At 41.5% G+C, this 27867-nt stretch overlaps 3 protein-coding genes across 3 annotated transcripts; 1 reads left to right on the forward strand and 2 right to left on the reverse strand.

Annotated features, from left to right (window-relative positions):
- Positions 1 to 1014: 1014 nt before the first annotated feature.
- star2 (steroidogenic acute regulatory protein 2) lies at positions 1015 to 3184 on the reverse strand (the record flags this gene model as incomplete). Its single annotated transcript, XM_084456078.1, has 7 exons — positions 1015 to 1119; positions 1518 to 1611; positions 1829 to 2013; positions 2170 to 2328; positions 2569 to 2699; positions 2800 to 2922; positions 3121 to 3184. 7 exons carry the CDS (start codon positions 3182 to 3184, stop codon positions 1015 to 1017), a joined length of 861 nt encoding a protein of 286 aa, XP_084312204.1.
- Positions 3185 to 8518: 5334 nt separating this feature from the next.
- tbata (thymus, brain and testes associated) lies at positions 8519 to 18151 on the reverse strand (the record flags this gene model as incomplete). Its single annotated transcript, XM_084456079.1, has 8 exons — positions 8519 to 8556; positions 8654 to 8779; positions 13933 to 14031; positions 14277 to 14358; positions 15827 to 15973; positions 16162 to 16250; positions 16521 to 16691; positions 17962 to 18151. 8 exons carry the CDS (start codon positions 18149 to 18151, stop codon positions 8519 to 8521), a joined length of 942 nt encoding a protein of 313 aa, XP_084312205.1.
- A 3322-nt stretch (positions 18152 to 21473) lies between these two features.
- Positions 21474 to 25931, forward strand: qrfprb (pyroglutamylated RFamide peptide receptor b; the record flags this gene model as incomplete). The annotated part of the gene is made up of 6 exons (XM_084456081.1): positions 21474 to 21831; positions 22265 to 22423; positions 22928 to 22989; positions 24664 to 24899; positions 25227 to 25324; positions 25549 to 25931. 6 exons carry the CDS (start codon positions 21474 to 21476, stop codon positions 25929 to 25931), a joined length of 1296 nt encoding a protein of 431 aa, XP_084312207.1.
- Between the last annotated feature and the right edge of the window lie 1936 nt (positions 25932 to 27867).

The following is a 27867-nucleotide window of genomic DNA, read 5'->3' on the forward strand; positions in this document are numbered from 1 at the left end:
ATTGAGGTGGGGTTGCCAACAACATCGTCTCTGATTGGTGGCAACATTGCTGTTGCACAATAGGATTGTGGGTGGGTAGTGTATTTTTTCCTGTATGAACAGCAGTAGTTTGAGGGGACAAAATGAGGACATACTTCAAAATACTGTCAAAAATTCAGTTTTTGAGATACAATTCTGAAAAATTTCACACTACACCTACCATGTCATGAAAATGTCTTTTTTTCATGAACATTGGAGATTTATTGAGCAAATATTTGCAGTAGCTGCATACAGTTCTGTTTACAGTAAAACATTTTGATGCGATGTGGGCTCAGTTTTTGATATTTCAAAAATCTGTGAAGATTGTTTGTGGAGGACAGTGTAAAGATGTAGAGTACTGTAGCAATTCATTTCAGGTGTCAACTGAGGAGAACAGTTTGATAGGTTTTATTTTTTACAGAGATTTTAGGCAAAAAAAATGCAGGAACTAAAGTTAGCTGCAGTACAGCCTGGCAGAACTTATTGCATACGAAGGATAAAACACCAAGTAGTAAACACAACTACTTTGTTGTAAATAATGGTAATCTTTCCAAATACTTTTGGCACCCTCATATAGGGGATTTACAGTACTGTACACTACAAAATTGTACTGTATGTACAAAAAGAGTACAGAGCCAAAATAACAAATTCATTGTCCTTGTGTCACTGTCCAGATACAGTACTTTAGTAACCAACTATATAAATCATTTAATATATCAAGTCATATAGTATATAAAAGTATATATTATTATTTTTCTAAAATGCATACAGTATCATACTATTAACCAAACATTAATTCGGCAGGTACTGTAAAAATAAATGAGGTTTGTGTGGTACTGTACAGTATAGATTCCTATTGTTTGCTGCTTGGCTCCCTGTCTCAGACTGGTAGTGCCTGCAGATGTGTGTGTGTGTGTGTGTGTGTGTGTGTGTGTGTGTGTGTGTGTGTGTGTGTGTGTGTGTGTGTGTGTGTGTGTGTGTGTGTGTGTGTGTGACTCAGCCCTGCGCAGGTCGCTCTGTCAGGTGTCTTCGCAGGTGTCTTGTGAATTCCACCTGTGCTCTGGGTAGAGCCTGGTTGACAATGGACTTTGGTAGCCAGCCCTGGAACACAAGGATATATTTTCATTAGACACACACTTTATAAATGGAGATTTAGACCCTGTGACCCATTGGAGAGTGACTGTGGCAAACCAGCATTCTGAGGTAGAACCTGGCTGGCTTCAGCATGAACAAGCCATGGTGAGCAAATTCATTAGATGAATCTTGATTCTAAGGCAGCCAACCATATCAGAGCTTTAAAGAAACATTGATTAATCAATCTACTGTATGTGAAGTTCACACACATCCATTTGGCTGATGCATTTCGACAGACACAAAATGTCAGCATGTTGGACAATGATACATTTTGAACTTTTGCCGAGCTTCAAAGCTGACAGTATGTTACTTGGACAGCTCTGAATGTAAAGCTGACGATATGAATAAATATGTGTCTACGGTACCTTGACGTCCATGTTGAGGAGCCAAGTGAAGCGACTCCTCCCTGAGTGATCTGCTAATGCCTCAATGATAATGCACGTTGGTCCGTGTTGTGCCCTGTTTAAATGGAAAACAAAAACTTAAATAACTACGGTAACCTCCCCAAGCTTGGTAGACTAACTAAATGACTCATAATGTCAGACCAGAACAGATGTCTAAACAGAACCAAGACTAACTATCTGAGCACGGAAAATGTAAACGGAAAATAAACTTTGTACAACTGTGTTTGTCTTTTGTTTGTTTGTCTCCATCAAAACCAAGGAGATGAGCTCACCTTACAAAGCCTTTCTGAGGTGGGTGGGACTCCAGGTGGGTGGCCGCACCTCCAAGGTATATCCGTGACTTCTGTTTGCAGCAGTGCCTGACACTCAGGAAGTCCCTTTGACCTATCAGATTGCTTGCCGTCTCTGCCGACACCTCGTGTGTAACCATGGTTTCGGAGCCCGCTTGCTTAAGAACCTTGAAGAGATCAGACCAAAAATTGCTCAGAGAACACTACTACTGTACTGCAGGTCTTGACATAATTGTGTCACGCATGAGACACAATGGCACACGCTGGCTAATATGTGCTGGTATTTCCTGCCACAAACACAGTATGGCACCACATGATCTTACTTTGATGTGCTGGATGCTCGGGTTCCACTGGTGCATCTCCTCCAACTTCACAAACAAGATGTCGTGGAGCTGCTCCGGGGTGGCGTCTAATACAGCCTCCAGCCTGAAGACCTTCTGGGCCCCGGGCAGCACTTTGCTACAGATCACATCCCTGTTGTCCTGAAATTCAGATGGTACAGGGTCGTAGCATAGAGCAACATCTTTCTATTGCAGTGCCATAGCTGTTTTCAGAATGTTGGAAAGAGATGTACAGTACTACCAAAATGGGTATCTGCACAGACAAGAGAGAGAGAGAGAGAGAGAGAGAAAGAGAGATAGAGAGAGAGAGAGCAAGAGAGAGAGACAGAGAGAGATACAGTAATTGTCATTAGTAAAAGAGGCTGGATTATGAATTATTACCTCTGCAATTTCTGTCTTCCATCCATCCTTGTCCTCCAGGATTTCCAAAGCCTTCTCTAGTGCCTCCTCTCCCTGTTGTGTGTAGAACAGGTCTTCAGACCTGACTGGTCCGATCTCCTCTCTCATGGGCTCTGTGTTAGTTTGACATGGTCAGCATGGGGAGAAAGTGCACTCTCATTGGGAAATGCACACATTCGCAATCACACTACTATGATTGCAATGCAGACTTACCGCTGTGAGTTGTGCCGGTGTGCCCTGCTACATGACCCATCCACTCAGGAAGCTGGATCCGCCCATGCCGCTGCCTGTAAGCAATCTCCTGGCCAATCGCTGCCATAGCTGTGCGTCGCAGTCCTGTGGGGGAATAGCAATGCGCGGTGAACAAGAGTTTACCTCCTTCAACCACAATGCCTGGTCAAAGACACCAAAGCCATAGAACAAGAAGCCCATGCAGGTGCTGCTGCATGTTTAACAAAGGTCCAATAGTTAGACCAAGGAGAGAAGAGAAGGAAGAGGTGTTTCTGTGCAGGGGACAGGCCGCAGTGACGGTACCTGCCATGCTCCGAAGGTGTGGGTAGGAGATTCCACAACAGAGCTTGACGACTGCGGGCAGCATGGTGTCTGTTCAAAAGCGACGGCAGCCTGAGAGAGCTCTGGCTCTGCTTTTTATAGGGGAATCTGAAGGACATTGTAATGAGATAAGGGACAGAGAAGCAGATAGGATTTATTCTAAATTCTGCCCCCAAGGCCGGCTTGGTAGAGGGCCACGGCAAACGTGGGCATCAAGAAGACTCACTATTTACTTTACTTTTTTTTTATGACAACCGATTTCAGAGCTGTTTTACACAGAGGCCTGCAAGAACACAGAGTAACTAGTGTGAATGGCTAGAGCAGGTAAATAAAAAATAAAAACGTTTTTTTAAATGGTGCTTTCATTTGTATGTTATAATCTGAAACAGTAACTTTGCATGAGTGATTTGAAACCTCTTGTCATTAATTGAGATCTACCTTTCGTTGTGATAATTGCAACTCTAGACCTAGCTCTACTCCACGGTGTTAGTCAGGGACCATTCATTTCTCCATTAGCTTTTTTCACTCAGTCTGCTCTTCATTATCTACAGATAATATATTTTTGTTACTCACAGAAACGAAGGCGGTTTTCGAACGCTGAAAGCCTTTTCTCTGAGGTGAAGTGACTTCACTTTAAATTACATTGCATTACAGTCACTTAGCTGACGCTTTTATCCAAAGCGACTTAATGTAGGAAAATCCAATGTACTACTACTCGCCAGAACTCACAAGTGCATCTCCTTCCTAAAACAAGTGACTAAGAGCATAATCTAGTGCTGAAGGCAAAGTGCAAGAATAGCAATCTAAAAATACTATCTGAGGGAGGATTGTGGTAGTAGGCTACTTCTCGAAGAGATGAGTTTTGAGCCTGCGGCGAAAGATGGGAAGTGACTCTGCTGTCCTGACGTCAGGCAATTCATTCCACCACTGCAGGGCCAGTACAGTCCCCCCATTTTTTATATACAGTAAAAAGAACATTTTGAACATAAACAGCACATTCACTACCCTTGTGAGACCATCCCGATCTCACTAGCTCGCATTCAGTTTCGTTCCACAGATCAGTCTGGAATCCCACCCCCATCTCGAACAATTTCTACAATTACAATTTGATCAGGCCAATCAGAGACTGTGTTCTGACTGCTGTTCTGCCCCCCAACAGTCTCGAAGTAACTCAAGTAACGTCAGAGGAAAATACGTTTTTGCCATTCTTCCGACTGGATTTGGCAAAGGTTTTGTTACGCTAATTGTCTGAAGTTCCACTATTGAACATTTCCACTAGCTTGGCTTCGCCATCCTGAAGATCGTGAAGCCAACCTAATGGATTATGTGCTTGCTGTTTAACAACACATATGCATATATGCGTGATTTGTGGTGTGTTAATTTCTGAGGACCTGCACAACCAACTGCAGCGAGATGTGTGGTCGCCATATTTTGTACACGTAGTTAAAAGCAAGTAGCAACAGAGCCTGCTGCAAGCTGAAGACTAGCTAGACTCTCCATCCATCCATGACCGTATCTACAGTATTGCAGATCTCACACACTTCTTCAAGGATAATCAGAAAATAGTTTTGGGTGGAAAATGTGGTCTGGAAAGCTCTGCAGTGAAAAATGCAGCCTGCAAGTAGTTAGCTGCTAGTTAGCTGAATGTATAGGCCTATTAAAAATAAATTATAGAACAGCATAAAAATGTAGAAAGGAATTATAGGCTAGCAAGAAATGTGTCAAAATAGATATTTTTTCTGATATAAACAAACATAACATGGACGTAACCCATCATTAAGCCTTTTGGAGAAAAAAAACATTCATTTTTGCCATAGGCTTTCTGTTTTTAGAACCACAGAAGTTGCAAATGCTAGTATTCACCTACAAAATGATGACAACACTTCAGGGGAGACACTACAGTTGAATAGGATTTATTTTTTCATTTAAAGATATCCTCATGAATTTTTACCGGTTTTATCTTCACATCAAGATAAATATTTTTTGTATTACACTTTCTCTCAAAAAGTTTAGGTGTGCAAATTAGGCAATAACTCATTAAATATGCGTAAATTTGCATATATTTAGGTACCTAGTATCTAAACAATGGATAAAGTCAGGCTTAAAGTTTGACTTTTGTTTTGACAATATACTAAAAACTTAAAGATTTACAGCTGGGTTTGTGAATACAAGCTTATTTACAAGAGATTGAAAAAATACTGCATACACCCATCCACCCAATTTATTGGCGTATTTTTAGACAGGAAATGCAACCTAAAATGAAAAGACAACAAGATATTCACAATTCCAGCTGTAAATATTTGCAAAATACATCTGAGAATCAGTATGTAAAGTTTTGTGAATGCACCTGCCCTGGAACTTGAGATAGCAGGTACCAAGTGACGTCAGGTACTGAAAAAACGTAATTTTAAGAAAATGGCCGATAAAGATAAGTATTATGAATTCATATGCTTATTTCACAGGTACAACTACAGTATTTGAAAAATAGTAGTTTTTAATCAAGTCTCACCATTTCTCTGTTAATGTAGTGACAGTATGCATGTTATAGTAGAAGAATATCGAAAAATCAGAAAATTGAAGTTCGGAAGAAAAAACACAATTTTGACTGTAGTGTCTCCCCTTCAGATTTCTATTGTGTGCTGTTACGCCTACTAGCTTTGCAAGTGTGTGTGGTCGATGGGAAAAAAACAATTGGGGTAAATCCCTGTTTCAACTTCATCTCAAGGGACATTCAAGAAAGTCAATGTAACTGATGTAAACAAAGGTCATAATTTAACTAACTGACTGACTGACTGACGCTGACTGAGTGATTAAGTTACATCATTGGTCAGTTGGATGAAGTTATGCAGATTTATGCAAATTAGCCACAATTAATATGGTCCAGCCACTAGGTTTTGACCTAGTTTTGTTGGTCAGAAAAATTGACTGGACACGCATTCAACGTTCGGTAAAGTCATCTTTTCTATGTCCATGAAAAAAATCTGCCCAGCATCTGGACAGCAAGCGGCAAAGTTGTCTTTCCAAAGCCTTTTCAATGCTTTTGTGCTCAGAGTGTCCCCTGTGGAAAGACCATGTAGACTATATGTAACCCCTGTTCCATCCCTGCAGATTGATTCAGAGGTTTTGAGGGCAATTACCTCCACTCTTGTGGCTGACCTCAATTTTCACTTGATTATTTTTCTGCTTTTGTAGTTCACCATTCTTTTCACTGGCAGCTGTGGGAACATTATTAAGTTATTTTTTTCTCTGACTGACAGGAAGTCATATTAAAAGCTGGCGGACAAATGAGTTTTGGTTCGGATACTTTTCTACATTTTCCTTTTACCTACTACTTTAGCATAATTGAAAAGCCGAATACAAATGTATTTTTCAAACACATGGAGGTCCCATGAAGAGAAAGTGTGCTGACTTCACCGAAAGGCCTGGTGTGTGTGTGTGTGTCAGTACAACAGTAATTCCAGGGATTTCTCCTGATTCTTGCCTTTTGGACAGAGCCCTGAAATGTGACCATGAAAAGACAGCTCAAGATTAAGACACCTTCCTCTCTAAAGGACAGCGGTCACACATCAAGATAAGCTCATTGTGGTACATGCAAATAGTGAAATTAGGCACTCTACTTTAGGAGGGTGAGATAATATTACAAGAATTTGATCAGGTAAATACAATGATCCTTCCTCTTAGCACTGATTGTATTTACTTTCATTTCTCATTCTTTTGTTTATTTATCAGGGACAATGCATACAAAGCAACAGTCAAGCTGCATACAGTATGAGCCAGAGCTATTTTAAAGGCTAGTTTTCATCTTGTCCCTGGACAGATTTAATGGCCTGCTCAACTGTTTGGTCGAGCACATTTTCGAGTCTTGATATGTTGTTGAAGAAGAAATAAAAATTAAAATAATTATATATATTATTATATTATTTATAAATAAATATATATATATTACCTGATTGAACCATCTCTACCATTATATATATATATATATATATATTACCTGATTGAGCCATCTCTACCATTTGGTTGACACATATGTTATGCACAAAAGAAACACTAGTTGGCACTGTGTTTTTGAAGAGCATGCTTGTTCAGTTGGCTTCCGTCAAAGAACTGACAAAGTGGAAAAATCACTCCCCACATTTTTTGAGTTTTTGGTAAACTTTTCGAAGGTAAGCATTTTTATTAGTGGAAAATAAACACACAGCAATATAAAATATGAACATTAATTCAAATTATACAACAGTTAGTTCTGGTTCTTGATTCTGATTGGCTGGAAGCCGTGTTAAAATACTTTGTAACACACACATGGGACGCATATCATTCAATTTTCAGTATTAATGCGCCTCCCATTTGATCCAGTGCATTGTAGGCCTATCATTGTGTTTTTTCAAAACAACTGAACAATTCATCCAATGCATCTGTTGCTTGGCAACCCTTTTGCTAGGGGAACTATTTTAGAGGTCATTGTAGTTTCACTCTACCTCCCTCAACCTGACGTGTAAAGATGGGTTAGCCAATCACATCCCTGGAAGCATCATACCTGTGTATTGCTTGAATATAAAAGACCCCGCAACACCTTTCTGTTTCACTTCTGTTGGATGAATCACTCACATGCGTTATCCTGAAGTCCTTGCGCTCGTATGTTTTCTTAATAAATCAGACTTAACCTCTTTGAGCGAACCTTGGCAAATCCTTTACTATGAGATTTATTTCCACTACAAGGACAATCAGGTGTCTGGCTATCATACATAGTTTGTTGGCAACTAGGTTTGACAGCTGGACAATTTATATGTTGCACAGCAAATATGCAGTAGCATACATTTCGCTCATTGCTATCTAGCAATGTCAGGTAGCTACAGTCATAGATATATGGGTACAGTAGGCTATGGAATTAGCTAGTTTGGGTTGCTAGGCTCATTGTTTGGTTGCTAGGTCGTATCCAGGGTTGAGAGACATTGCTGAAAGAAAAGGTAACAGACACTTTCCATTTCACTTACGGTTCCAAACCCATGTTAACTATTGGATGTCATCGCTGTTCCTCCAAGAAATATGATATTCAATTTGTAATTCCATAGCAACGTGATTTAGCAGTGAGGGACTATAATGAAACTCAGCAATGAGCAACACATAAATAACATTTATTTATATTTTAATGTAGAAAATGCGAGTAAATGGCACATATTTATTATGATGAAGGCACCAGTCCAAATGAACTTCTATGAAGACAACACATCAAATACACACAAGTTAACCCTTTCATTCTAGTGACCTCTACGCATGAAAGGGTTAAAATACACAGACAATTTAAAGGAATAGAAATAGGAATGGAATGTAACTGGAATTAGAATCAGATTCATTTTGTAGGATTACGCATACAAGGAATTTACTTTGGTGTGTTGGTAGTCACAACCACCACACTGGCTTTGAGAAACAAAGGGAGACCACACAGGGAACTTACAGAAATAACAAAATATTTAAAAAATAAAGTACCAAAACAAAGCAACCAAAACATACATACGCAGGGAAAGGTTCTCCCAGAAGAGTGGAGACAGCAGCCTTTTGTACTCGTCCTGGGACACACCCGAAACCCAGGTGCGCCCCATCAGCTCTGACCACCCTCCCAGCTCCGCCCACCGGCGCCGTCCTCCAAGGGAAACACAAACACAAGACAAAGAGAGGCAGGCAGAGCGGGAGCGCCGTCACCCGGTGCACGACAATAAACATAATGCAGGAACAAGACAGGACACTAAAATACTAGAAAGGACACTCAGAGGGACTCCAAAAATAAATTGAGGTGGATGGGCGGCCATGTTCAGGCAGGTCTGTGGCACCCCCCTAAGTTCAGAGTCGGCAGGGGGTGGTTCATTGCACTCCGGGTTCAACCCCCGCACCCACCAGTCCAAACCTTGGGTCTCTAGCGCCTCGACACAGGGAGCTGGCTTCGCTCAAAGTTTGGTTTTAATTTGTGGATCCGCCCCCATGATTCGTATTCGCTCCAAAATGTAATGTTCTAAGGTGATCCAGGCCACGCCCTTCCACTGACTTTTGTGAAAATCTGTCAGGTACTGTAGTTTTTGCGTAGTCCTAAAACACAAACAAATCAACTAGAAATGGTGCTCAGAGAGCACAGACCTCCGCCCCTAAATGCATTTGTGGCTCAGTGCACGCCAAAATTGAATGGGTTCTAAATTGGCCCATGCTACACCCCTCCACCGAGTTTCATGAAAAGCAGTCTGGTAGTTTTTGTGTACTCCTAGTCCAAAAAATGAATGAATGCCGTCCGGGCCATGTTTGGGCAGCTCGCGGACCCGCCCCGTGATTTGCTCGGGCGGAGTGACTGGAGGTGAATGGTGATAGATACTGTAGATACAGTAGACAGACAGAAAAACAGACAGAAAAACAGACAGACAGACAGACAGACAGACAGACAGATAGATAGATAGATAGATAGATAGATAGATAGATAGATAGATAGATAGATAGATAGATAGGCCTCCTGCCATCTGACAGGTGTTCTAGGAACTTAGAACATGTTATTGCACTAGTCATATTTTGGATAGACTGAACCACCTACACTATTCAAATAATGTTACTGTGTACATATAACCAACTGTACATGTGTACTGTTTATACTGTTTATACTCTGCATACTTACCAATGGTACATACAATATGCTGTTTATACTGTACAGTACAACTGTCTCTCTCTATTCTCTAACTCCGTCCACTTCGGTATACGTTTACATATAGCCTATAACATTGTACATGTACTGTATAGTGTGACTCTCCACTGTCCATCACTGTACATAGTAAGATAGCATCACCTAAGCTGTAGTCCCTTCCTGCACTTAAAATACTATAGTGTTGCACTTCTGCATTGCCATTTGAATAGAGACCAAAACCCCACTGCAATATTAAATGCAATCGATTGGGATTTTTTTTAAAATTATTTTTATAAAAATAAGTCAAACTGAATCGAGGATTGCGTTGCTATTTGAGAAGAGAGAGATGAAGAGGCCAAAAAACGTCCATAATAATCAAAAGTCAATGTGTCTTAAACGTCTCAGACGGAGATCATGACTGGCAAGCTCTCAGCTCCAAGGCGGTGTGTTGCAAGGCGGACAGAAAACACCCTGTGGTATTACTATTGATTAGATGGATTTGATACCGTTAGAAGGATCAATATTACACTAATCCCTCAGGATGACTTCATATCAATTAGATGGAAAGCAAGTCCTCATGTGAAGCGAGGAAGAAAATGTACATTATAAGCGTGAATCTCTCTCTGATGCTGAAACTCTAGTCGTGACAAGAGACTCCCTGATCACATGATTGACCACATCTGTACTGCACTATAGCTCTAATTGGCCGGCATTCTTCTGCTCTAGTGCCCGTCTCTGTGGTGGCCTCCGTGGGAAGTACTGGCTTCCCTGGGAAACGTGGCTCTGTCATGAAGCCACACCATCAGGGAGGGTGCCCATCCCCCAGTCAGAGCTGACAGCACGCCAGAGAACCGCTAGCCCTTATCAGCCCCGTTAGCAGGTGTCCTTGTGAGAGCGTTCATGACGTGAACATTGAACTTCACCTGCTGACCGGGCCCCAACACCACAGAAGTTACTTGCATGAGCGTCTCAGTTCACCCCTGTGCCACCTGTACAGCCCGCTGATTCTAATCAGACTAAGAACAGGCTAATCTCAGAGATACTAGGGCAGGGAGCGGGGACTAGGACTGGAGCTGGGGAACTAGGACCGGAGCTGGGGAACTGGGACTGGAAAACTGGGACTAGGGCTTGAGGCAGGGAAGCTACGGCTGGGGCACTGGGACTAGAGTGGGCGAGAGGGGCAGGAGAGGGACTAGACAGGAAGCAAGACAGAACATCACAGGGAGCAGGGGGCAGACAAAAGGGTGAAGAAATAGTCCCTTAAGTCCAGAGACACAACAGTAGAAAAGTCCAGAGAGTGGCAGGGCAAGACATGACAGGGACAGTGTGACATCTACTGTGTCTGGAAAACTGATATCTGAACACTGAAAACATTTTAGAGCAAAGCTGAAAGACCAAAAGTCTTTTGAGGTGAAGTCATAATTTCCCATGAATTCTTAACAGCCCCAAATTTGTAATTAGATGTTCTCAAAAAATGAACAAAGTAAAATAATGAGGTTTGATATCACTCAGGACTGTATGATAGGGCTTGGGCTCTTTTTTATTACACATTTTGAGATATGAATTACAGATATGATTACTTGAAATTGCTGATACAAACCACCCAATCATCTACAAGGAATAAATCATTCGGAAACAAACACAAGTATAACGAATGTCTAAAAGCAAAAGTCCTAAAGCAAACAAAAAATCTGGCTCAAATGATTTTTCTCTATTTGCTCAAAATTACTTGATAATCCTTATTGTATAATCAAACATGACAAGCTTAATCAGAGCACAGACACTAGCATAATGATGTTAATTAGTCAGCCTACATGAGCAGGCTGCTTGTGACAGTACTTCTACTGGGAAATATGGTGCAAATGATGAAGGCAATCAGAAGGACACGTAATCATTCTCATCAGACTGGAGAGGGTCCTCTTGGGGGGCATTTTGATTTTCAGTGTGGACTTCAAGGACCTCTGCTTCTCCAATCCACTCTAGGGAAGAGTTCAGAGGGAAAGGATTATCAGCCTTGTGAGACCATCCTGATATTGTGAGCTCACATTCTGTTTCTCTGGCTTCCCCCTGTCTAGAATGATTTCAGTGGGCGGGAGCAGACTAGTACTTGCCTTAACAAACTCCTTCAGTCAATCAGTGTAAAAAAAAGAAGAAAAGGTTTCTAATTCCAGTTTGAAGAACAGCGAAAACATATTTTTCGCTGAAAAACTCTTCTAGCGCATACTCTTGTTCTTGTTTAATTGTTGTTATTCAGTCTATTTCTGCAATAACTGGATGTGTTTATTCTACTAACGTTAACATTACCATCTCCACATTCGGGAGACGCCATTAGCCTACTGTTAGGCCAGCCTGTATTTTACATCATCAACTACGGAACCCAATCAGGGTTCCACTGGATGGCAGAAAAGCAGTTAGAACAGAGACCCTGATTGGTCGGGTCACAAATGTAATTTCTGGAAATCGTTCTAGATAGGGGGAAAGCCAGACTAATCTCTGGAGAGAAATAGAATGTGAGCTCACAGGGCTAGAGGATAATAGCATATTACGCATCATTGGAACATGCAAATCATCCAGGTAAGTAACCACAAACTAGCTGGATTACAATACAGCTATAAAAATCAAGATGGTAGGCTACTGCAGCACAAAGTTGTTACATTAGACCAAAACTGTATGCTTACAAGACAAAAATAATAAGATGAGCCATACAGTAGCTGAAGCTAATGAAGATTGCTGCCTCATCTGTTCTCTCTGGACTCACAGAGTGAGAGACTGAGACAGAGGATAATGATCAAAACTTCTAAACTAAAGTAGCCTACATTGGAGTGAAAACCAGGGAACTCGTGTTGCCCTTTACCATCTCTGTCTGGGCTTCTACACAAGTGGAAAAGTCAAAATGTGGCATTTATAAAGCAAGTTCAGGTGCCCATTGGCGGCCTGTGCACGTTCTGCTGAAGACAGGTTGTCTTACACTAATAAACTAACCCTTAGCAATGGGGCGAGTTGCCTAGTGTACAATTATCCCCAGCCTAGCTAATAAGAACTTGTCACACAAGCCCCCCCGGTCAGTGACCCGAAAGAGGGAGACAGCTCCTGACTCCCTCAGTGACCGCTACCCTCTGACACCTGCAGGGATCGCTGCTCCTGACTCCCTCAGTGACCGCTACCCTCTGACACCTGCAGGGATTGCTGCTCCTGACTCCCTCAGTGACCGCTACCTTAACTCTGACACCTGCAGGGATCGCTGTGGTGCGACAAGTCCCCAAGCCGAGTTAAACTAACCACCTTCCTCAGGGAGCGACTGGCCAACCTTGTTAGCATAAGTAAACAGAGTAGAACATAGCGAAAATTAGCATCACGGCTAGTAGAGATTTTCTGACTCGGAGTGAAATAAAAATATTTTCAGGTAATAATGAAATTGTGGCGGGACATAAATCTTAACATATTTAGCTAGAGATATTGGCTCCCAAATCATTTTACAACTTGTTTAGCTTATTCTCATGAATATGTAGGTTACATAGCCACTATTTGAGGCAACACTGCACAGGTAAGATGGAAATGCTAGCTGTCCTGTACTACACGTGGTGCCCTCTGGATGCTAGGCGGTATATGTAAGTTCCACTGGTGTTTCGCTGCAGCTTGGCAAGGGAGGTTATCCAATGATACGTGTTCGTTTTGTTATCATTCCTCATTCCTCATTCCGCTAGAGGACAAAATATGACCACACTTAACACTGCAATAAAATGCAAAAATACCTTGGGTCCTGAGCAACACAACCTGCCGAATGTCACCTTAATACTGTACATGGCCTGGTCCTCGACATACAGTACTCACACATTTAAGATAGATGCCAGTGTGATAAAGGAGCCATCATCAAGGTCAACTGGACTTTGAAATAGTGTGCTTCTTCTTGCTGTTATACTGTAGTATGTAAAATATTTTATTCAAAACATGTTTACCTGGTTTGTCTTCACTGGAGAGATGCTGCATCTTGTGTAAACTAAGGAAGCAAACAAGCCGTTAATGTTCATCTTGTACAGTTTATACTGTACTGTAAAGATAATGTTACTAAACAAATTCAAATGAATCTAACCTGGGGAGTCTTTGCCTTGGCTTTGGCAGGCTGGTAGGGATCTGACCAGACGATGGACCCTGGACCCGACACAACCTCTGCTGGCGGCTGAGGGGATCACTGTCCTCCATAGCCTGCTGAATCAACCCCATCACCGTGTCCTTCTCTGTCGAATGGACACAGAATCAGGTTATCTTAGTATGATTCAACCACCGAACGCACTGAATCGCAGACACATACTGTAGTGAGCCTCGTAGCATGCAGCTCCTACAGTACGGATTTTGTGTAGTATCTATTCATCCAAACACTGATTTTTTTCAGGGCTGTTATTTAATGTGGTGCCTCGCTGCAGGTACTGTGTGTCGCCCCTGTGGGACCATGCAGGATGACGGAACCAGGGACGGGTCTTACCCCTCTGCCCTGCCAGGAGAAGCCACTGCTGGACCAGAGATAAGGAGTCCGTCTGAAGGATCTGGCACAGGAGCTCTAACACCTGTCAAGAGCACCGCCAAGCTAATGTCAGACATGACACATAAAATGACATCCCAATAAATGTTGAACGATCAGCAGGTAAAAAAATTTTTTTTTTTTAGAGGGAAAGGCTACCAAGATGGTTTCTCTCTCTATAATTCAATAAAGTGCTCTCTACAGCTCTCTACAGCCAAGGTAATGTCAGACATGACAGATAAAATGACATCCCAATAAATGGTGAACAATCAGCAGGAAGACAATGTTTTTTTAGAAGGAAAACTATAGATAGATGGTATCGACCGACTGTACTCTCTATACAGAAATGAACTGAGCCTACTGGCAGACTCTCAGCTCTGTCAGCTTGCTAAAATCATCATTGTTCATACGTAGCTCCTATCATATAGGCTGGTATGACCATCCCGATCTAGCAAGCTCACTACTTCGCTCCGCAATATCCTTCAATATCCTTCCTTTCTTGTCTTTGAAATCGAGGGTTTAACATGTATTTTGAATGATTTTTCACGGTGCCCACCCACATCCATTGTATGACCAAAACGGTGGTAGAGCAATTATCAGACTTTCTCATTTCTCTCTAAACATGATTTTTCCCTTTACTACTCCTTTAATGTTACCACTCGCGCTTCGGGAGCAGCCATGTTTGTTTAGCGAGCGGCAGGGACACAAACCAATCAGGGGCTGCTTTCCACTGTGGGGCGGAACAGCAGTTAAAACGCAGTCCATAATTGGCCCGGTATGGTCTGGATTTTGGCATAATCGCTCTGGAGGAGGCGAAGGCCAGACCGTTCTGCGTTAGTGAAACAGAATGTGAGCTTGCGAGAACGGGATGGTCGTACCAGGCTACCAATCACACACACTGATACTGATACTGTATGTCAATTTAAAGATGGAAAACCTTGCAGACACACTGCTGCCAGGTGACGCGTGTCACAAAATGCATTTGTTTTTGCTGCTGCCATTATTCCCTCTGTCAGGGCTTTGATGACACCGTGTGTTGCTCTCTGCCTTTGTTATTGATGAAAGTGCATGGATTTTAGGGCATTAAGCTTTCTGAAGCAGCAACATATATTGTACCTTTAGTATGCTAAACCGATACCTGAGTCTGCCTGACAGAAACATCTTCCTCCAGTGACATCTGCTCATGTGAAGTGAACTCGCAGATTTTCAGTTTATTTCTGTGGAGAATCTAAATTATGTTGTTGTTTAAAAAAAAAAATCTTCCACACCACTTATTTGCCAACAAAGGCACCTCTTTGATTCACCGAGCACTACGCATACATATAAACGATATAACCCATTTTTATTATGTGGCATGAAAATTGTTTCAAAGAGTTTGGCAAAAACTGAAATAAAATGAAAACTCCAACCCTTATTTTTGAGATTAGTAAACAGAGTGAGGACGGTTTTGGTTTAAAGTTATAGCAAATGGACCACTGGGACCAGGAGGACAAGGTCAGCTACTGTACATGTACCATGAGTTCCTGGTCATAGAGAGGGGCGTAGGCCTGGGGTTGGGGATGAGGTCGACGCTGGTAGGCCTGGGAAGGCGGGGGGATGATTCTTCCTGTCTGAGCAGAGTACTGGGTCTTCCTACGGACAGGTACCTCCTCTGGTTGCTGCTGGAGAGCACACAACCCAAGTTCAGACAGATACACTCATTATGCAGCATGATTGGCTAAACCAGTACACTAACATGTTCCATGCATGAAATTGTCTTATGTCTAAAAATACTAATGGACTACGACTTGAGCTCAATAAGGACATTATCAAAGACAACGAAAGTCAACAGACTGGATGAAATACATGCCTCTTTTTTGTCTCCTTTTATTTGAGAAGACATACTGACTTTGGCTGCGAGCTCTTTCAGTTCCTCCTTCCAGGCCTCTGATAACAGAGCTTGAAACAAATACAAAAATACAAAAAATTAAGTCAAAATGGTTATTGCATTCCTGTGTTAATTAAACTGTTGAAACTACGACGTGGTGTTGTTCCACAGTTCAAGTGGGTACTGTAGAATCATCACTGTACTCAACTAAGTGCCACCGATTTAGATAACAATATCATAATACTGCATTGTGGTGTGTGTGTGTATGTGTGTGTGTGAGAGAGAGAGAGAGAGAGAGAGTACTTATTCATACTATAATACTGTACACACTCTGAACTTACCTGCTTTGTATTTCGTGCTGATACCTCCATATAAGCTATGTCCCAGAGGCAGGCCAAACGGTGACCCCGTACCTGTCCTGAACACCTGGCTCTTGATGAGCGGATGAGGGAACAACGATGTGGTCACACACCAGTCATCGTTCACCATGCACACTGGTTTGCCATTCAGCCCTGAGTGAGACGGAAAGGCACAGAGAATTATACCAGCTCTTTCACCAGTCTGAGGTCATCACAGGCAAATCCTGAAGGAGTCAACATCAGGGGTAATGTGTGGAGAGGCATTGTCATTCCGCTTTGCCAATAAGATGTGAAACTCTTAACACGCAACTGGTAATGCTTGGAGAAAAAGTTCCATTCATGTCAAATATATCACATTGGTTCAATAATAACAGGATACACTGTGGTGTCAACTATGGTAATCATGTTATCAAATCCATTTTTGATAGTGTTTGTTGCTGTAAAGTAATTATCATCTACAATGTTTTTTTTTGCATATTTACTTTAGACCTAGGTGAGTATGCCACAGTAGACAAAACTATTTCAAATTACAAAACACGTCTAGTAAGTAAGTAGCCTTGAGAACTAATGGTTCTCGAGCCTAGTGGCCCCTCCTGTTTCCTTAGAGTGAGGCAGCTTGATGTACAAGTCCACCCCCTGGACATGACGCTAGTATGTCACAGGGACTTACCCCCAATCCAACCCTTGATGCTGAGTGCCAAGCAAGGAGGCATTGGGTACCAATTTTTATAGTCTTTGGTATGACTCGGCAAGGGATCGAGCCCCCAACCTCCTCAAGGCGGACACTCGAACCACAAGGCCACTGAGCTGGTATAAACAAAACACTATGATACACTGTGATACACAAAACACGGATCTGGAATAAACAAAACACTGTATGAGATGCTTAATAACCCATTACATGCAAATAAGGGGTAATTTTGAGACAATCTGTAATCCCCTGGTGAGATGACTCAAATTCTTGGTATCTTTGTCGCCATACAATTAGTGAACAATGTAAGGAGGGGCTGGTGTTGATCAAAGCTAATAAGTATGGGCCTACATCAAACATGCACTCTGGTGCACTATGCAGATATTTTATAGCCACTCTATTTGATTATTATTTATTGGTTGACAAACACTTCAGGTCGCATGTTGAATTCATGTTCAGTCTTTCATGGATATAGATTTTATACATTCTTGAACTGTGACTGACTCATTTGATTTTCATTGAATGATGACATGATTATATTTAGGAAGAAGTGAGATGAGGACAGCTGACCAACAAAATATGTTCGATTTTGAAACTGGAGTGTATGAGCAGAGAAATCATAGGCTACTTATTAAACTATTCAAAATGTAGCTTCTTTTTTTTTTTTACCATAATACTCACTGAGGTGTGTAAGGCATACACACGACCATGCCTGAACCTAAGTTTGCTCACCTTGAATGTGTGTCACTCTGTGTGGATGAGGGTTGTGACGAGAGAAGAATGAGTGGTGACTCAAAGCGCCAAAGCGTGGACTGCCTTTAGTGGTAAATCTAGCAGCCGTGAATGGGACATCATTATGACTGACGCTCTTCTCCGCAATTTTCTTATAATCACCGTAATCTTGGCTGCTTCCAATTGACATTTTGGAGCATTGGAATGTCTATAATTTTACACCAGATCTGGGAAAGAGAGGGGGGAGAGTTTGTAGCCAGAAACAGGTCCATCATTGAAAGAAGATATTACTCATAAGCCACGTAGGGGAGAGTGGGGTCAAGTGTAACACGGGGTCAAGTGTAACACGGCAATTTCAGCCAATCAGAAACAAGCTATGGTAACACTTTACAATAAGGTACACAAAAAAGAGTAGTTACTGAGTAACTACTGATGAACCAATAATTAGTAAATGATTAGTTACTGATTAACTCAGCCTAGTTAATGAGTAGTTACTTATGGGGACTACTATAGTAGTTACTGAGGAAGCAATGATTAGTTAATGAGTAGCTACTGATTAACTCTGATTAGTTAATGAGTAGTTACTTATGGGGACTTCTATAGTAGTTACTTATTAGCTCTGACTTGGTAATGAGTAGTTACTGATGGGGACTACTATGATGGGTTACTAGAGAACAGACTGGGGACTACTTTAGTAGTTGAACCAATGATTAGATAATTAGTAGTTACTCAATATCTGATTAGTTAATGAGTAGTTACTGATGGGGACTACTATGATGGGTTACTAGAGAACAGACTGGGGAGCCATTACCTAATCATTAGTTACTCTTTTGCATACCTTATTGTAAAGTAAGACATCATATTGAATAGTTAACAGCTAGTCCACATTGCCTAACCATTACCTAATCATTAGTTACTCTTTTGCATATCTTATTGTAAAGTACAGTTAATCAGTAACTACTCATTGGTTCCTCAATAACTACTATAATAGTCCACAGGCTGTTCTCTAGTTCCTCAGTAACTACTATAGTAGTCCCCAGTCTGTTCTCTACTACCCCATCAGTATCTACAATACAGTCATGGATTCATAGTTAATCACTAACTATAAACTAATCGTTGGTTTTTCAGTTGTAGTCCCCAGTCTGTTCTCTAGTTACTCGGTAACTACTATAGTAGTCCCCATCAGTAACTAATCATTAACTTATCATTGGTTCATCAGTAGTTACTCAGTAACTACTCATTTTTTGTGTACCTGATTGTTAAGTGTTACCCAAGCTTTGATTACAATACTCACTCTGTTCTCAGTTCAGTTAGGCCCTCTGCCTACCTGGAAGATATCAGCTCTTAAAAAAAAAGATTTCAGATTTTATGACCAAAAGTCAGTTTTTGACATAAGAAAGTTACTTTTTTAATGTGCTCATGCCCATGAACCTAAATTCATGTCATTCTGAAGCCTATAATATTACAGTAGCTAACATGACCAATATGACTGACATGCAAATTATTGCTGTCTCATGTTACTGTAGCACAAGGAGGTTTTGTCAGACTGACAGCGGTAGGGTCAAGTGTAATGCCACCATTGCGCCAATAGGGACGACCCTCTTGGAGGGACCGTTAGCGCTCCTTTAAGGAATGAGTTTAACCAACCACTCGTTACCACTAACTGGGACTCAGGAGGACACTTTGTCACTCAGTTACAAGGTAAGGTGTTTGATATTTACCTCTGCCTCAGCGACAGCGCAGGGTGAGAGGTTATGTTTTTGGTGGTGTGTGTCCGTCCATCTGTACATTTGTTAACAGGATTCTGCAAGAATTACTGCACCGATTTTCATGAAACTCGGTGGAACAGGGAAGCATGGGCCAGCGTAGAACCCATTAAAACTTGGAATGGATCCAAATTACAGGGCAGGTCCACGTGCTGCCCAAATACAGCCGGCCATTCACAGCCATTCATTGGTTGGTGATGATTATGATCATTATGCAAAAACTACCCGACCGATTTTCATGACACTTGGACTCACATGACTACTGAGAGCTCATTAAATTTTGGATCTGATCCTAATCATGGGGCGGGTCCACAAGCCGCCTAAGCACGGCCGGTCAATGACCTCCATTAATTTCTTAGACCAGGTTTGCACTAAAACTACCAGATTGGGGGGGCACATAGCTATGACATGCACCTAGAAGCAGAGGTCTGTGCTCTCTGAGCACCATTTCTAGTTTAAAAACTGTGTTGAATGTAATCACTTCAATTTTCAATTATATTTCATTCAAGTTTGACTCTCATGCTTTTGCTTCATTACATGTTTACATGTATACATTTTAAATGTTTGTCAGTTTAATAGGCTAATAAATTATGAAATAAGTTATGAGAAATGTTTTTAATGATGAGCTACGGTATGCTTTAATGGTTTTATTTGTGGTTGTCTAATGTGTTACACTTGACCCCACTTATACTTGACCACACCCATGGTGTCAACTGTAACATCTGACTTCTCAAAAATAAATCAGAATTGTAGGCCTACTCTTTATGTAATTTATGGGGACTTTTAAATGACACATTTAATAGACATGTGTAACTATAATATAGCAAAACATGACTAATCTAGTTGAATTAGTCTCAAAGTAATTTAGAAAAGAGTAAAAAGTGTTAGCCTACACATGACCCCACTCCCCTACAGTGTTCAATGTTCAGTTTTAGCATTTGATCATACACTGCATTTATGCATGCATATGCTGTAGCCTATGTGCAAGAAAAAAACGAAAACATACTGTGAAAGTGGATGATCCAGAAAGTTTACAGAAGGCTACTGTGGTTAGGCTATCTGTGTTTATTTCAGTGAACTGTGCCCATTTTACAAAGGTGAACTATGAGTGTTGAACTAAGAGTAAATGCAACGTTCAAAGAGAGCTTAAATGTGTGATCCTGTAGACGAATACAATGCTGAAATGCAATTTTCAAATAAATACATTTTGAAGTTCAGGACGTGTTTGAAATATTTCCTTACCTCAAATAGACTCCTTTTAAACCGCTGTGTATTTAAGGTTTAGTGTTGCCTGTGTTGCTAGGAGACCTGCTTTCAACAAGAACAGAAAAGCATCCTTACACAATGGGACTGTGCTCTGGACAAATCCACTACCAAATCAACACGTACAGTCCAATTCCTACTGTGCAATAGCACTTGAATAGCCTAATGATTGAATTCACTATTTCTGATGACTAATTTGTAGCTTTTTGAGAAATGTACAGTCACAGAGTTGCAATGATGCCAGTTGAATTAGAAATGTGTATAAAGGGGAAATTGGGGTGTGACATAATTGGGGTACCACCACCCCTCGACCGACTGAGGCAATTACAGGAAAGGCAGTTCATTTAAACCATATAGTGGTGGTGCTGCTGCTTCAGTTGCACGGTGGATATCTGCGGAGTGAAACACACATCTGGGAGGATCCAGCGCATCAAGTGTTTTTGGGGTGTTTGTTTTTGGGAGGTTGTCTTCATACAACACAGAATGACAGCCGCGACAGAAATGGCCTCTAGAAAAATAACACCAGAGGTTCTGAGGAAGATGCTTCAATATTACAACTTAACTCGTCAAGAGTTTATTGATTCATACAACATTCAGCCGCTCGTCTACATCCCAGAACTACCGTCGAGTGCAAAGACCACGTTTGTTATTATGTATGCCATCATTTTTGTTTTGGCTCTTATTGGGAACAGTTTGGTCGTCTATATAGTAGTGCGGAAACGGGCAACGCAAACGGCTACAAATATTTTCATATGCTCTTTAGCGGTGAGTGACCTGCTCATCACTTTCTTTTGCATACCGGTGACCTTGTTACAGAATATCTCATCAGAATGGTTCGGAGGTAAGTTATTTCGATTCCATGACCTCTGTCATCGTGTGTGTGAGCTCTAAAATAGTTATTTATTTATTTATTTATTTTAAAGTTAATTAAAGTAATCAGAAATAGGCCTAAAGGTGCACATAGGCCTATGTGACTACAAAACAGGTGTCATCGTGGTTATTCGTAGCTTAATTGAGCATAAAATTATTGCAATAAGTTATATGTATGATCGTAGTTATTATCATCCTGACATGTCTTCATTCATATTTTGTTAAAGATGCAGAAGCAGGCTATTATAAGGGAAAGTGTGTTGAAATTAGTTGTTGACTGTAAATGACAAGGTGAATCATTTAGCCTACGTTGTCCATCAATTCAGCCTGCAATACTTATGATGGGATTCTATTCCATCCATTGCATCATCATGGCTCCATGCTCTGTTGTGTTCTCTTTGTAGGTGTTCTGGTGTGCAAGACTGTTCCGTTCGTACAGACCACTGCCATAGGGACAGGCATTCTCACAATGACCTGCATCGCTATTGAGAGATACCACGGCATTGTCTACCCATTGAAAATGAGGAGACAGTATACACCTAAAAGAGCATACAAGATGCTAGGTAGAGTATGCTTGTACAAAGTCCACAGTCACCCTAGAGAAGAGAAGATACTTTTTTATTTGTATAGCATGCTGTGCACTTGACTCAACATGCGTGTAGTGAAATGGGCACAACTATTTTTAGGTTTAGTGACATACAATAGTTCTAGAGAAATCAAAACTCATCAAAAGATGACTAGAGCTAGAAGGTAATTCATAATAATTGACTGACTGACTGATTGATTGATTGATTGATTCGATTACTATTGCACAAGATACATCCTTCAGACATATGAGTCTGGAAGAAGAGCTTCCAGCTGTTACTGGAGGAAACAGGGAACTGAAAGAATACAGATGGACACAAAGTGAGAGGGATATCAGCCAATTATTATTTTATACAGGTTTCAATGATACACTATAGGTTTTCTTTTATCAGTATGTGCCTTCCAGTTGTTCAGCTATATAATTATCAATAAATCAGAATGTAGAGGTTTGTAGAGGTTGAACATCTGTCTTCATCGTGTAGGTCTTGTGTGGATTGCATCAGTGATGGTTGGCTCCCCAATACTGTTTGTACAGCAACTTGAGGTAAGTCAAACCAACAGTAGTACATTACATTACAGTCATTAAACAGACGCGTTTATCCAAAGTGACTGATTGCATTTAACATAGGTAGTCAGTGTACTACTACTCACCAGGGGCCTAATTTATAAAGCTTGCATACGCACAAAAGAATGCGTACGCCACTCCTGAGCAAACTTAATGATTTATAAACCAGGCCAGGTCAAGCCTGGCTTATGTGCGTGGCTGGCTTGTTTCTGTTCAGGGCTGGTAGGACGGAATCTAGTCATGCCACTGAAATAGCTGTGAATTGAAATGACATGAAATAATGTCTGATGAATTAAGATAGGTCTTGTCGCCTGGAGACATCAGTTCCAATGCTTCCAATACTAATCCAGCACAATAAGAGCGGGATAGCCAGTTAGCTCATGAGCTCACAAAAACTAGCAGCAGCTTCCATAACATTAATGGTAGCGGTCAGTGGCTAAAGCAGTTACACTGATGATTCCTGTAACGTTAGCTATTTTCCTGCAATTGGTTCAACTTCTGTTTCTGGACAAAGATAAGGGATAAACCCAGATAACACAAGGCTAGTGGACCTACAGCGGGTCCCCGATGGACGAGTTGGCGGACCTCCGCGGAATATAATACAAGGCTAGCGGACCTACAGCGGGTCCCCGATGGACGAGCACAACCTAGAGGCATGCGGGCGCGCAGGGGAATTGCTCAATGCTCGTTGACCGAGCGCCTCCACGCATATACGTTATTTTCATCATAGCCTCCTGTAACTTTTATGTTGTATGTTGCCGTCTAGAAATGACGTTTGGAGGCGATGGACAAACATCGAATTCTGAAGTCTGCCAAGTGAGACCAGGTTGGGACCGCTCCTCTGAACTAGCACAATTTAGCGCGTCTGTAATGTGCCGCCACTCAGACGCTTTTCTGGCATTAGTGATGCCCATACTGTGTCCACCAAACACAACTTCCTGTCTGGTTTCCACCTCCTCTATTAGTACCTGTATTTCACACTGTGAAATTCCTATTTTTTCCCCTTCTTTACTTCTTGCCGTCATGCTAGATTTGGGCTGTATCGATTTCCGTGAATTGGAGGCGTTTCACTGGCCATACATAAGTGCGCACTTCGTTGTAAATCAGAAAATCGTTGTGCGTACCTTTTGGAACTTGTGGATGTCCGCAACCCTTAGTACGCGAATCCTGAGAAAGGTTTTATAAATGAGGCCCCTGAACTCACAAGTGCATTTCCCTTCTAAATAAGTGGCTAGCATAATCTTGTGCTAAAGCCAAAGTGCAAGAGTAGAAAAATATAAATGCAATAGGTGCTTAAGAGGGAGGATCCCTGTAGGTGAGTTTTGAGGATGTGGCGAAAGATGGACAGCGACTCTGCTGTCGTGACGTCAGTGGGCAGTTCATTCCACCACTGTGGGGCCAGGACAGAAAATAGCCGTGACCGTGTCGATCGACCACTCGCCCGAGGTAGCAGAGCGTAGTGTTTAGGAGGGGTGTAGTATTTGAAGCACTTTAAACTGCCAAAGAATGCTGATCATTCTTTATTGTGTTACATGAATAATAAATGTGCCAAGAGTGAATCAAAAGTACCCCAACCCCCCCCCCCCCCCCCCCCCCCCCCCAGACTCCTTCTGACAACAGGAGTGTCCGTTGTGTTTACCTGCCCTCCCTCAGGTGAAGTATGACTTCCTGTATGACCACTACCACGTGTGCTGTCAAGAGAGATGGCAGTCGCCGGGCCCCAGGCAGGCGTACACCACCTTCATCATGGTGGCTCTGTTCCTGCTGCCGCTGCTCACCATGCTGTTCCTCTACACGCGCATCGGCATTGAGCTGTGGATCCGCAAGAGGGTGGGAGACTCCTCCGTCCTCAACACCATGAACCACAGGGAGATCAACAAAATCTCAAGGTACATATACACTGTTGTATACAGCTGTGTAGTGGTGCAGTAGTGCTGCTGTAGTGGTGCTACAGTACATAGGAATAACAAACAAAAAAATACAACTTCTCCAGTGCAGATTTGGGCAGTATATTTATTTTTCAAATTCCTATGCAATTCTTTAATTTTTTGGTAAAATTACTGTCACATGGGAAATAAAAATGTAGTGTTACTTACATTTCAATAACAACTTAATTTGTGCTTTAATTGATCATCAATAAATTATATTTTGTGTAGCCTACTGTGCTATTTCTTCACCAGTGAACAGACGAAGTGGAATGTGTTTTCTATACATAGAAAAAAGAAGCGGGCAGTCAAAATGATGATCACCATTGTTCTGCTGTTCACCATCTGCTGGGCTCCATTTCACACAGTGCACATGCTGTTTGAATACAGTGAGTATAGTCTGTGCCAATACTACTGTAGATGTAGCAGATGCAATAGGCTTTGATATTAGCATACATATGTAAATTAACATAAAGGTTATACATTCATGGTTTTTATTCTAACTTATAAAAATGAACTTTATAGTATTAGTATTTTTAGTATACTGTACACACAATGTCCCATGAAGGTCTCCAAATTGGCAAAATAACCTCTAAATGATCTTTGTGTGCAGCTGACCTGGTCAAAAATTATGACGAAGTCACAATTAACATGATCATCGCCATTGTCCAGGCCATAGGCTTCTTCAACTCCTTCAACAACCCCATAGTCTATGCGTTCATGAACGAGAACTTCAAGAAGAGCTGCGTGTCCACCCTCTCCCGCTGCCTCAGGAAGCCCACGCCGCGGAGCGCCGTCAGGGATCTACCCAACTTGAGTGTCCAGTTCATTAAACCCCTGAACAGAGAAGCCTTCCTGGAAACCAGGAGGACCCACGAGGCCTTAAAGCCACGGCCTCCAGAGAACGGCCCCTCCGCGTCCTCCCATGGCCCCTTCTTGGCCGAGAACGCATCTCCCATTTTCATGCTGCCCCGATTTAACAAAAGTGACCAGTAAAGAATGGAGGGCAGAGATGGTCTGGATTTTTAGACTGTTGCATCTAATGCTTTTAATGACATTGTGAGCAGGTGTCAATTACCAAACCCCAGATACTGTGTGAGAAATGACCACCTTGTAAAGCCTCACAGCTTGAGGACAAACAGGAGGTCTGTTTGTCCTGGTGAAGACAGCATGACAGGTTAAAATCAGGGTCAGAAAGCAGACAACAGAGCTCAAACAGCAGTCACTCATACGGTCAGGTCTGTGCCGGCAGTTAGGACCGAGGATCTTACTACTGAAAGCCAAATCTGTGAACAGGGCTGCAGCAACTACTGTGGATGTTTGAAATGAGTCAATTCAGACTACATCCTGGAAGCACTCAACACACAAGGCTATTTGATACAGTTATTCATTATGTTCCGTACGTATAACAGGCAATCATACTGCACATTCAATATGACAGACGGCTCAGAGGTGGCATTATGCTGAGATATATGCAGTAGATATACAGTATGCAGAGAAGTATGCAGATCAGCTCGGTAATAACATAAATTGATGTGCCAGAGGGTTTGGTTTGTTCCACTCAACCATCTGGGAAAGCTTTGTTGGAAACTATTTGGAAAAGGACGGGCATTTTCAAAATTACTGAACCATCTGTATCACCGTCTATCACAGATAAATAAAATTCTTAAGCCAGTTGGGAGAAGAGGGTAAACATCTTCCATCAAGAAAAGCGTAGAGCCATTCTTTGTTTTTCTTTCAATTAAGAAATTCTCTCCAGTGCAGATATAACTGATGCTACAGTATAGCAGCATGTACTGTATGCTAACCTCTAGGAGTTACCATTGTTATTTCAGAAAGTTGCTTCTCGAGATGTTTTGATGTCTGTATTTGTAAAATACATTTGTTTTAGCATATTGATGAAGCACACAGAATGCTCTATTAACTGGGTATGCTACAGCTATATAGTCATGACAGTAAATGCGCTTGCTCACAGTAATGTGTATGCATCTTGGTACTGTACGTTCACTGTGGATGCTGGATGCTACCAAAGTGCTAATGTGATAACTTTGAACCAGACAGTGAAGTTAGTCTGGCAGATAGGTGAATAAATGTTACCTTTCATGATACAAACATGAGCTTTGGCACGCTGTTAAAGCATGCCCTAAGGATGATTTTTGGCTATAGGGCCATTGCATATTTGTTCTATGGCAATAATTAATTACAATGGAAAATAGGCCCTATAGCGAAAAAATAAACAAAACAAAAAAATCAGAATCATGTCACAATGATACTTTATGTTGTTAGTACAGTACAGCTTTTGGGACTTGCATATACCTAGTAACAACACTGTTCTTACCATTGTTGTTGGGCATGCTCTAACAGAGTGCCAGAGCTCATGGCTGTGTCATGAAAGGCACAATTCCCTATCCCCCCATTATATCACATACTGCTGGGCTGCTATAAGTACTGTCAGTAAAACATATCAAGTTTTTCTTATGCAACAGTAGGAAGTCCATTGTATGTTTACTGCCATAGAACGTACAAACATGTTACATTATTACTTATCTACAGTATATGTCTCATTTGATTTTCCTTATTCATAAGGCACTGCTGGGCATGGGAAAAGGCCATTGTGAATCAGTGTACTTCTCCTTATGAGTCATATTGAATGTGAGATTACATAACATCTAATTCTCATATTGAAAGTGTTACAAGTCTAACATGATTGTTTGTACGGTTCAGTTTTTCAGGCTTTGATGGAATGTAAACTCTGATCATGCTAACAATACATAAACTAGTATAAAGCTTTGTAAGCGTGAATCCTCATTGTTGACTTGAATCATGCTTGATAGTGCAAGCACAAATAACTAAGGGTAATTGGATCATATAGTTCATCGGTTTCAGACGACATCGTATTTGTCATTACTGTGATTATAGCCTCGGTTTAACC

The sequence above is a fragment of the Borostomias antarcticus genome, assembly GCF_949987555.1.
Source record: "Borostomias antarcticus genome assembly, chromosome: 22".
NCBI lineage: Eukaryota > Metazoa > Chordata > Actinopteri > Stomiiformes > Stomiidae > Borostomias > Borostomias antarcticus.